Source organism: Petaurus breviceps, unplaced genomic scaffold (assembly GCF_028583685.1).
Source record: "Petaurus breviceps papuanus isolate PSGF00001 unplaced genomic scaffold, PetGlider_PUasm1.0 87567, whole genome shotgun sequence".
In the NCBI taxonomy this organism is placed as follows: Eukaryota; Metazoa; Chordata; class Mammalia; order Diprotodontia; family Petauridae; genus Petaurus; species Petaurus breviceps.
In genome coordinates this window covers 4,613-16,518 of record NW_027186850.1, presented here as the reverse complement: position 1 = coordinate 16,518, position 11,906 = coordinate 4,613, and the positions used below count along the sequence as shown (strand labels likewise).

The 11,906-nt window shown below is 46.2% G+C and overlaps 1 protein-coding gene across 1 annotated transcript; it reads right to left on the bottom strand.

The window, feature by feature from the left end:
* Window positions 1–97: 97 nt before the first annotated feature.
* LOC138176359 (cytochrome P450 2F2-like) lies at window positions 98–3,455 on the bottom strand. The gene is made up of 6 exons (XM_069107164.1): window positions 3,282–3,455; window positions 2,313–2,475; window positions 1,692–1,841; window positions 1,222–1,382; window positions 396–572; window positions 98–267 (listed from the first exon to the last, which is right to left on the bottom strand). The coding sequence occupies exons 1-6, from the start codon at window positions 3,444–3,446 to the stop codon at window positions 118–120; spliced, it is 966 nt and encodes a 321-aa protein (XP_068963265.1). The 5' UTR covers window positions 3,447–3,455; the 3' UTR covers window positions 98–117.
* Between the last annotated feature and the right edge of the window lie 8,451 nt (window positions 3,456–11,906).

Here is an 11,906-nt window from a genome sequence, read left to right as displayed (position 1 = left end):
GTGCCCTGCACTACAGCCCTGAGATTTGGAAGGACCCCTAGAGACCATTCAGATCAATCCCCTTCTTTTTCAAATGGCCAAACCTAGGCTCAGCAACAAAAAGTGATTAGCCCAAGGTTACCTACCTGTCACATTGGGATATTTGAGTAAGATCAGAAGTCCATAATGGATGGTGGTGCTTGTGGTCTCAGTGCCACCAAAGAATAGGTTATGAGTTGTCATCACCAGTGTCTCCATGTAGAAGTGGGTCCTGGGGTCATGCTTCTCCTAAGGCAGGAAAATGGGGCCATAGCTTGTGGGAGAAGTGGCTATTTGGTGGAGGATATGCGGCTTTTGGCATTTTTTGTTGGGTATTTAGGGGTGAGGGCAGGGAAGATATGGGGAAGGGACCAAACCTTCTCCATTTGGTCCAGGAAGAAGTCAATGAAGTTTTGGGGCTCTTCAGGCTGTCTATTCTCCTCATGCTTCTTGATCTCCTCAGAAATGAAAGCCTGTAACTTCTTGAAATTACTGAAGATGCGATGGTGGGGACCAGGGATCCAGTCCAGGAAGGAGGGGAAAATGTTGTACATCTGGGCAAGGGGACAGGAAAGAAGAGGAGGAGTGTTTGTGTGTGTGTGTGTGTGTGTGTGTGTGTGTGTGTGTGTGTGTGTGTGTGTGTGTATGTGTGTAGGGGTCATTGCACAGGCTTACATGAGAGTCCCTCTTTCCACCCTTGCTGTATAGTATGGCCAAGTCATTAGTCATTTCAGGGGCTTCATGACATGATGGGTTGAGTTCTGGACTTGGAGTTGGGAAGACCTGGGTCTGAATGATCCTGGGCATTCTCTTGATCCCTGAGTCTCTTCTTTGTCTCTCCCCCCCCCTTAAGGGGTTCTCTTCCTTTTTTTTTTAAGCAATTGGGGTTAAGTAACTTGCTCAAGGTTACACGGCCAGGTGTTTCTGGGTGGGTGCTAAGTGCCTGAGCCTGGATTCGATCCCCAGGTCATCTGGACACTGGGGCTGATGCTCTTACTCGCTGTGCTACCTGGCTGCCCATTCTCTTCCTCTTTTAAGAGGATCTCCAGCATGCCTTGATCTTTGGGTTGTTTCCCTGTGCTGGCCTCCTCTGCCTCTTTTTACCATCCCCACCCTCCAGCCATGGTCTCCTTGTGTGGTCTTGGGTTTTCAGAAGAGTCTGAGCTGGGAATAGCAGGGGACTGAGATCTAGCTGTAGCTCACCTGGCCCCATTGGGAACTCAGGATTTGGAAGTTGTCATTCAGCAAGTTCAGCAGGATCCGGAAGTCTGGGTCATCATAAGCATATCGCTCCCCAAACACTACAGAGCAGATGACGTTGGCCACAGCATTGCGAATGTGGGAGAGGGGGTTCAATGGGGCTCCTGGGGGGAGGCAATGAGGGGGAGGGGTCAGGTCTATGTCAGGCCCCATCCCTCCCCTGCTCTCGAACACCAAACTTGACCTTCTCGTGGCTCCCCTCCCCAGATGCTCCCTTTCTCTTTCTTATTCCTATGTCCTCTCTTTACGGAGCTGCTGTTTTGGCACGTACCCGGTCCCTCTTTCCCAGGTGTCTCTGTGTTTCTGTCTCCAGACATCTGCTCCCCTCCCAGTGACTTTCTGTGCCCCTGTCCCCACCATCCCTGCTCCTGTTTTCCCTTTCCATCTCTGTTCCTGAAGTCTCAAGTCTGAACCTTTGGTGAGGCTGAGTTCCTGAGTGAGGGCAGCTGCTTCCTCTTGGATCCGCTCGGCAATACTCCGGCTTCCTATGCCCAGCTTTTTCAGTGTTCCCACAGTAAAGGTTCGGAGTGTGTGCCAAAGATGCCCATTGGAGAATACAATTCCTGCACAAGGGAGAGAGGGAACAAGAGATAAGGAGGCAGAAGGAGTGGAAAAAAGGGGAGAGAGACTGAGAAGGCAGAGTGAAATAGGACAGAGACATAGCAAATAGATATAGGGTACAAAGGGAGACAAGGGGAAGGAGATAGGAGGGCAGAAACAAGAGGGGCAGAGAGATGGAGGGCAAAGATGGAGACATGGAGACTTGCCCACAGAAAACAGAGATGGAGGCAGTGTGGGGAGGAGCGTCACAGACACATGAAGGAGCAGAGACTGGGAGAGCAGTCACCAGGGGATAGATCCAGAGAGAGAGAGAAGTGGGATGAGACCAAGGGAAATGGGGAGATGTGAGGAATGAAAACCCCAGAGATACAGTGATTCTTGGAGGGGGAACAGAGAGACTTGGTGAGAGATGAAGACATGAGGCCAGGGCCTCTGCATGAAGGGAGACTGTGGACGCGGCCCCTGCCCCTCACCTTTGCCTAGAGTACAGCGGTCAAAAGAGGCCATGCCACCACGCCCACTGAAGGTGTCTGCCTGCAGAAGCAGAGCTTCTCTGAGAGTGCTGGCTCCACTCAGTACCACGAATGGCTGTGGGCCCAAGTGCACTGTGAACACGGATCCAAAGTGCCTGCTTAGCTGTGGGAGGGAGAGTGATCCAGATCAGACCCCCAGCTTGCAGCCCGAGGGTCCCCAGCTTGCCTGCACCCCATCCCCACAGCCCGTCTGGGAACCATATTCCTCCCATTTGGGGTTTTCTTGGCAGAGATGCAGATATGGTTTGCCATTTCCTTCTCCAGCTCATTTTAGAATTGGGGAACTGGGGTAAACAGGATGAAGTGACTTGCCCAGGGTCACACAGCTTATAAGTGTCAGATCAAACTCAGGAAGATGAATCTTGCTGACTCCAGGCCCACTTTCTCTGCACTATGGCATCACCTAGCTTCTCAGGAACCTATTGGCCCCTGATACTTCAGTGTTGGGGACCCCAGCCATCACTCTGTATCCTGGGCCCTCTACCTTCAACTTCAGCATCCCAGGGCCAAGACATTGTAGCCCCTGGGAGTGCCAAGCCCCAGACCTAGTCTGTGACTCTCCTGTGACCTCTAGGTGGTCCTGAGACAGTGCAGGCTGGGTCTTCTAGCTGCCCCCATCCTGGTCTCTGGGTGGGCCCTTGATTCCTCATGGAGATCTCCAGCCCTGCTTCCCAGGGGTTGCCATTTCTTGACTTCCCGCTTCCTGCCCCTACTTGGATTTGGCTCTCCCAGTCTGAAATTCTAGGACCCCTAAATATCCCTTCTCCTTCTGTTTCTGGTTTTCAGTGTCTGCCTCTGCTCTACCTAACTGGGCATATTCCAGTTTTCCTTTCAGAGGAATCTCCCTTCAAGTCCCCATTACTTGGCACCCCTTGCAGTCCAGCTCTTGTCTTCCCGGTGTTCTCCTACCTCCATGAGTCTTTTGTCCAAACTGGAAGGGCCAAGCTGTAGCAGGTTTCCAAGCAGTGGTAGGGGGGTGGGGCCAGGGGGCAGCTGGCCAGGAGAGCCCTTTGAGCCCCTGCTGTGAAGGGCCAGAGCAAGGAGCAGAAGACCAAGCAAGATTGGGAGCAGCATTGTAAGACCTGAGCCACGTGTGTCAGAAGCAGCCTGGCCCTGCTTAATAAGGCTTTTTTCCTGCCCAGCCTCCTGGCTTAGAATCAAGCTTCTGAGCCCAATCCCTGAGCTCTTGGGGCTCAAGTCCCAGCCTCCTCTGGTCCCTTTGATTGGTTTTTAATTACATTTTTTTCAATCAGTAAAAATCTGCTTTCTCACCTTCTCACCCCAAACCCAGGAAGTTATGAAGATTAAAAACAAATCCTGTTACAAACACATATCAAGACAAATCAACCAAGGAAAACAAATTTCTAGGTAGTCGTGTTCTAAGCAAATATTTGGTTTTTTATTCTTTTCTGTACTCTGATCCCTTTATCTCTCTGTGAGGAAGTGGGCAGCTTGTTTCGCCCTCACTCCCAGGGAATCATGGCTGGTCCTTATGCTGATCAGAATCCCCAAGTTTTTAACATTGCTTGTCTTTACCATGTTGTTTCTCTCTGCGCACACACACACACACACATTCTCCAATTTTTTTTAAATCATCCCTTTCATCACTTCTTATAAGACAACAGGATTTTTATCATATTTAGAGTAACTTGTTTATCCATTTGCCAATTTATGGGTATCCTTTCAGATTCCCCTTCTTTGCCACCCCAAAGGATCTATAAATAATTTTGAGCATCTTTAGATTTTGTTTTGCCCCCTTTCTAATTCTACACTTTCCCTGTTTTTTCTCTGTTGAATGAAATGTATTTCTGTACACAACTACATGTATATGTATATGTGTGTGTATGTGTGAGGGAGAGAGAGAGGGAGAGAGAGAGAGAGAGAGAGAGAGAGAGAGAGAGAGAGAGAGAGAAAGAACCCAAAAGGAGAAAGTGATCAGTGTCAAAGGGAGTAGAAAGAAGGTCAAGAAAGATGAGAACTGAAAAAAGACCCTCAGATTTAACGATGATGAGATTGTCAGTCGCCTTGGGGAGAGTCCTTTCAGCAGAATGATGAAGAGCAAAGCAAAGGAGTAAAGAGTGAGCAAGACAAGAGGAAGTCCAGGCAGTAGAGAAGGAAGGAAGCAGGAATTAGGAGCATACTCTGTGCTAAGCACTTTGCAAATATTATTGCATCTGGTCCTCATAACCACCCTGGGAGGCAGGTGTTTTTATTATCCCCATTTGACAACTGAGGAAACTGAGGCAGATGGGTGCATTAGCCAGCATCCTAGCACATCCAGGATGTCCTCCCCGTGCAGGTTCTTTGATCTGCTTTTCTAAAGGAAAGACAAATTTAAAGGGGTCAACAATCTTACTTTAATTACAGATAAGTAGAAAGAAGTGAATATCCAAGAAAAAAATCCAACAGACAGGGCTCCAATGGTCTGAACAAAGTAATATAGAGCCACCTACATCCACCACCAGACCAGGAGAGCACCAACATCTGAGTCGTTGGGGGGCTCTTAGCAAACTCGGAGTCCTGTCCAGGGAATCCAAAGGTCTTTCTCACTAGTGAGCCCCCACAGTAAAGCACCAGCCTCCCAGTATATATAGTTTTCAACTAATAGGCTCAGAGTCAGAAGGCATCACAACCCAGGGGCTCAGGGCCTGATTTTCTTGGTAACAAAGGGTGTGAAAGCCTCCCTGCAAGCAAGCCTCCCCCTAAACAAGCTCCTCCTTGCCCCAGGGGTTCTATGTGACTCAGGATGTCACAGCCATGATGGAAATAAAACCTGTGCACCTTTAGACCTGGGAACACGGTTCCTGTTCCAAGGGAAAAAGGGGACACATGTCGTTACATAGGCCTATTAAGGGACGGGGAAGGTCTTCATATTCATTAACATTACAATGGGTGAAGTGGCTCGCCTAGGGTTACATAGCTAGAGAGTGTCTGAAGCTAGATTTGAACTCAAAACTTCTTGACTTCTGTCCCAAGGCTTTATCTGTATTTTTCAATGAGTTTGACTAAGAAAGGGAGGAGAGATATACACTGATCGCTCAAGGGGATGGCAGGATCTCTTATAAAGATCTATTTTAAAGGATAGTAGAGAGTTGGAGATGTTTATAGGCAACACAGAGGGACACTAGGTAGAGGCTAGTGATTAATTTGCAGGGTGATTATGGAGGTAATCTGCTGGAGAGGATGGAAGGGCCAAGATGAAAGATACAGGTAGAAGAGTTAGCCATGACAGGAAGGGCCACCCCAATATTAGATGCTTGGAAAGGTAGGAGAGACCTTGGAAAGGGTAATGTCAGGGTATTGTGAGACAGAGAAGAAGGCTTAAAGAAAGAGTCATCGTGACTGGACAAAATTTCTTTTTCCAGTAAAGGAAGAAGGGAGAAGAGAAAACATACATTTCTAACTGATCTGGTCAATAGGGTTGTGCAACCTTTGTTGGCTCAGTGCAGAATATGAGTAGGAGGGGAGGATGTAGATGGTGGGAGTCATACAGGGATGGGGTTTGGCGATGGTTTAGTTGTGTTTGGTTAAGGGCGTGAAGGATTCCATAGTGGAGGACAGTGGGGTGTTGACCTGGTTAACTATAGGGTTGAGATTGGGGAGAGAGGGAGGTGAGAGTAGGGATATGGATTGAGACGATGCTTTGGAGTGAAGGGATGAGAAAGCTGTGGGGAGAATAGATTTTGGGGAGGGGTGAGGCCCACACAGGGAGAGATGGAAGGAGAAGGGGTTATGGTGAAGAGAGGAATGGAAGCAATTTTGATGAAGACTGTGGAGCACTTGGGGTTGGTGATGAGGTTTGGAGTGTGACCATCCCTGTGTGGTATAGTAGAGGAGGCCATGGGATTTGAGGTGCTTAAGGAACTAAATAGAGAGGCTGGTAAACTCTATGTCTTACAAAGTTACTACAACAGTGTAAAGGCAAAGATTAACAACAAATACGGAAACAATGCTGTATAATAGTAAAGCCCTGGGCAGCTGGGGATAGAGAACTGGCTTGGAATCAGGAAGATTTATCTTCCTGAGTTCAAATCCAGCCTCAGATACTGACTAGCTGTGTGACCCTGGGCAAGTCACTTAACCCTGCTTGCCTCAGTTTCCTCATCTGTAAAATGAGCTGGAGAAAGAAATGGCTCTAGTATCTTTGTCAAGAAAACTCCCCCAAAGGGGTCACGAAGAGTCAGACACAACTGAAATAAATGAATAATGATAGTAAAGCTTAAACATGAGAGAGGACAATGGACTTCCTTCCCTTCTATGCAGAAGTGAGGGGATGAATTTGATTGATGTATATGTTGGTTCTGTCAACCTGCTAGCTCTGGAGGATGTAGAGAAGAGGAAGACATATGTAGGGAAATGGAGATGATGTAAAAAATATATTGATAAATTCTTTAAAATAAAGAGATGCAGACAGACTTCCTATTTACCTGGAGAGGCTTCTATGAATTGATGCTGAGTGAGAAGAGCAGAACCAGGAGAAATTTGTACACGATTACAGACACAACGTATGTGTGATGATCAGCTTTGGTAGACTGGACTCTTCTCAGTAATGCAACCCCAAGACTCATGATGTAGAGAGATGTTTACATCCAGAGAAAGAACTAGAAAGAACTGAGTTTGAATGCAGACTGAAGCAAACCACCTGCTCTCTTTTATTTTTCTTGCTTGGTTTTGTTTCCTCTTTCCCATTGTTCATTCCATCTGATACAGTCCTTCTTTATATTATAACCTGACTAATGTCTAATGTGAAAGTATTTGCAGATCCTATGCTTGATTGTATGCTGCCATGGTGGCAGGGTGGGGAGGAAGGGAGAAAAAAGTTGAAACTCAAGGAACTGTGGAACTGAATCTTGTAAACTAAAAGTAAACAAACAAATTAATAAAGACCAAAAAAAAATTAGAAAAAAAATAAAATAAGGAGATGGTGGATTAGATAACCTCCCAAACTCTTCTGATTCCAAATTTTGATTCTGTGATTCAGGGGAGATCGATTCCAGGCTGGGATGTGAGATCCAGAAGAGGGTTCGCCAGAAAAGAGGGAGAGTGTATAAGACTGAATGATATATTTAGGGAGTCTGGAAGAAATGGCTCCAGATGCCACTTCTGATGTGAATTCTCTCTAGGTTTTCATGACATTGCTCTTCCTGGTTCTCCTCCTTCCTGCCTGATTACTCCTCAGTCTTTTGCTGGGTCTTCCTTCACTTCACACACAATATTGGTGAGTATTCCCCAGAACTCTGTCTTGGGATCTCTCCTCTTCTCCCTCTATTTTATTTAGTCCTCTCATCATTAACTTCAATGGGTTCAATGATCGTCTCTGTACAGATCCATGGATTCAGTCCTCACCTTTTTCCTGACCTCCAATCCTGCTTCTCGCCTTGGATATCTTGAACCAGATATCCTGCAGACATCTTAAACTGGACACGTCCAAAATTAAGCTCATTATCTTTCCCTCCCACCCCTTGCCTTCTTCCTAATTTCCCTATTATTGTGGAGGGCACCACGATCTTTCTGGTCATTCAGGCTCAAACCTCACTTGACTCCTAACTCTCTCACTCCCTGCATCTGACCAGTTGCCAGATGCACCCTCATAACATCTCTCCGGTCACTCGCTTCCCCACTCTGACAAGGCAGTCACTCCAGTGCAGGCCCTCATCACCTCAATCCTGGACTATTTCAATAGTTTTTGGGTTGGTTTTTCCTCCCTCAAGTCTCTCCCCACTCCAATCCATGCAGCTGAGTTTTCAGTCGATGATCCTAGATGGCTCAGTGTATGGAACACTGGGCCTGAGTTCAAATCTGGCCTGATACTTCCTAGCTGTGTGACCCTGAGCAAGTCACTTAATCCTGCTTGCCTCAGTTTCCTCATCTGTAAAATGAGCTGAAGAAAAGACTCTAGTATCTTTGCCAAGAAAACCCTACTGGGGCCACAAAGTGTTGGACATGACTGAAACTACTCAGTAACAATATAACCAATTATATATATATAATACAGTGTACATTATTATATATTATATATACACTCATACACATACATATTTATATACACACATGTGCACACACACACACATATATATATATATTTGTATCTATGTATATGTACACATATATATCCCATAGAACAAAAGCTCTTTGGGGCCCTCAGCAGTTTTTAAGAGTGTGATGGGTTACCGAGACCACAAAGCTCGAGAACAGCTAACTTAGAGTGTTGATTTATGGGGGTTGATTCTTAGGTAAAAAGCCAAGAAATAGGCTTCAATCAACTGAAGATGAAATATCTGAGTGAGTCGCCAGGTGGGGCTTGAGTCCAGCCTGCATCTCCCCGCAGGCCCCTGAGTGTTTCTGGAGGGATTGTCACCTTTTATCAGGATGCAATACCCCTTCAGGACACAAGGGGGAGGGCGAAGCCAGCAAAACCACGAGTTTCTCCTCTCCCATCCTCACCAGGGTAGCCGCAGATTTGTCCACTTACTTTCCTTATGCTCCAGTTAGAGATTCTTGCTATTGGGGTTACCTTGGGCAGGTCACATCACGTACGTGGGCTTCAGTTTTCTCATCTTTGAAATGGGAGCGGGGACCCCTCCTGCTCCGGATTCATGATGATCTCCTTCCCTTTTCTCCCCTCCACCCCCTCCCCATACCTGCAGAGCTGCCCCATTGTCCCCAGGGCTCAGGGCAGCTCTTGACTCCACCCAGAGGTCGAAAAGGAAGGAAGAAGCATAAATACAGATAATGCCTCTTTTTTCCTGTCCTGGTACTCTGTCTCCGGGCTCCTTGTTGCAAAGAGATCAGTCCACGGGCAAAGGGAATGAGCTGGTGTTGTGTGGCCCTTTGACTGAATCCAAGCTTCACTGAACAAATTCCCTTAATAAAAGGATTTGTTCTGTAGAACTTGGACTCAGTCAAAAGATCACACCCAAGGACCTAGAGGGCCACGTGTGGCCTTGAGGCCACAGGTTCCCCACCCCTGGCCTAGTCTATTCTTTTGGGCAGCTAGGTGGTGCCATAGCGAATAGAGCCAAGCATCTGGAGTCAGGAAGACCTGAGTTCAAATGTGACCTCAGACATTTCCTAGCTGTGTGACCCTGGGCAAGTCACTTCACCCTGTTTGCCTCAGTTTCCTCATCTGTAAAATGAGCTGGAGAAGGAAATGGCAAACCACAGCAGGACAAGAAAACCCCAGATGGGGTCAGGGAGAGTCAGACACAATCTAAAAAAACAAAACTAAAAATGAATGAACAATAACATTTACCAAGCCCTGTGCTAAGGGCTGGGGATACAAAGAAAGAAAAAAATCCTTCCTTTAAGGACTTCTCAGTCTGATGGTGGAAGCACCTTGTAAATAACTCTGTATAGACAAGATATAGACAGGATAAGTTGGAAGTGATCAAGAGAAGGAAGATACTGGCATCTCAAGGGTGGAACTTTGACTTTGGGGACTCCCGAGTGTATGAGGGATGGAAGGAGCATCTGAGGGAGATACTCAGTGAGGACTGATGGACTTTCTGTTATGTGAGCAGGAGTTGATTTCAAAACCGTGTTACTTATACTTGACTTCCATTTGCAAGATTATTAGAGCTGGAGTGGGGTGGGGATGAGAGGATGGAGTAATATATGTAATTGACTTCCAGAGCTCTTGATCTTTTGGGGAACAGTCTCAGAAAATTGTCCATTTTGAGAAGGAAGACCTCAGAGCCAGCTGATGGAAATGACCATCAGAGGTATCATTAAAGAGTTGGATAACCCATAGGTTTCCTCCAAATTGAAGAGGGTTGAGAAGATATGAATGTATGGAAGTGATCAATAAAATGACTAAGATAGACCAGAATGCCATGCTATGAGTTTCAGATAATTGCAGTGGTTTTTAGTGTTGTGTATCCAAAGCAGGAATCATCAGACTCCTAATGGCAGATAGGGTTATACCATTTTGAGCACAGGTCCAAGGAATTTTGAAGGCATTTTCCAGTGGAGAATGTGTCTGGTGACAACCTGGAGGGATTGGTGTATCTGGATGACCTTGTCATTCATGTTTGGAAAGACACTGGAAAAGCATGAAGAAAGGTTAATGAAAACATGAGACTGGTTGGAAGGTGTTGCTCTGATGTTATCAGCTAAGTGCCTGATCTCCTGGGTCTGATGCTGTCTAACATGTGGATCATATTTCAGTAGGGAACAAATACTAACCTTGAAGAGACAGAACCACTGGCAGGCTGGCCACATCTGAAGAACTTCTGAGAGCTAACGGCTTCTTGGGTATTATCAAGAATTGGTAAAGAACTCATGTATGCCATCAGTCCGTATGCCAGCATAGTCCATATGCCATCAGTAGGCCAATAAGTGACCTCCCTCAGGGTTATGTATTGAGAAGATTTGAAAACAGAAGGACAGAAAACGAGACAATCTAGCTCAAGTCTTCCAGTATCCTTTGGAGATTGTCTGGATGGGAAGTCTGAGTAGGTGGTCCAGGGCGTGGTAAATTATGTCATATGTAAAACCAGTGGAGTTTATGTAGTTCCAAGAATGTTCTCTGTTTTGCGTACTGGTGACAGCCTAAAGGCTTGGGAGCAGTTTTGTATGGGGAAAGTCATGACTATCAGAAACCTCTTTCATTTGCTAGTAGAGGACTTGATGGCAATGAGACTCATCCTGTACCCAACTTGGGAAACGTCCTGTCACTGAAAGGTGAAGCTGTGTATATGGAGCTCTGTTTCAAGTAAAGGAAGACAGCAGTCTACTGACTTCTACTTTGACCAATGCCAAGTTGGAGGATGTTTAACCAGAGATGGGCAGTGGTACTTACCAATTCCAAGTTTGACATTTGTTATTGATTGGTGTGTCTCTTAAGCCATGGTGACACTCAGAGGATGGTTGAAGATGGTCCGTGATGCAGTTTGCTGACACCCGGGTTAAAATTCCAGCAAAATTAGTCAGCATACATTTATTAAGCATCTGCCATGTTCTAGGCTCTGTGCTAAGCTCTGAGGACACAAGGAGAGGCAAAAGACAGTCTCTCCGTCTCTCAAGTCTCTCACAGTCTAATGGCAGGGACAATATGTAAACATATGTCCAAATAGAACAGGCAGAAGATAACTTGGAAATAATTAGTAGAGGGAGGGCAAGGGCACTAGAATTAAGGGTGATAGGGGAAAGGTTTCTGTAGGAGGGAGGATTTTAGCTGTGATTAAAGGAAATCAAACAAGTCAGGAGGCAGAGAGGATGGACATTCTTCTCTGTTGTGGGGAACAGCCAGGCACAAAATTCAGAGATGGAGGGTCTTGCTGGAGGAACAGTCAGGAGATCAGTGTCACTGGATGAAAGAGTACAGGGTGGGGTTGTAAGAGGTAGAAAGACTGGAAATGTGGTAGGGGGCTGGGTTATGAAGGATTTTGAATACAAAACAGGATTTTAAATTTGATCCTAGAGGTGATAGGAATATAGGTATTCCTCTGACAAGAACTGTAGTGAATTGATAACTCCCCTAGGCCAATTTGGCCATACATGTATATTCAACCATATGGACCCCAAAAAGAAGGA

Coding starts and splice junctions, on each gene's coding strand:
- LOC138176359 (XM_069107164.1), bottom strand. CDS start 3,446: ATGCTGCTCCCAATCTTGCTTGGTCTTCTGCTCCTTGCTCTGGCCCTT. Junction 1,842..2,312: donor CCGCTGTACTCTAGGCAAAG/GTGAGGGGCAGG, acceptor TCCCTTGTGCAG/GAATTGTATTCTCCAATGGG. Junction 573..1,221: donor TGAGTTCCCAATGGGGCCAG/GTGAGCTACAGC, acceptor CCCCTTGCCCAG/ATGTACAACATTTTCCCCTC.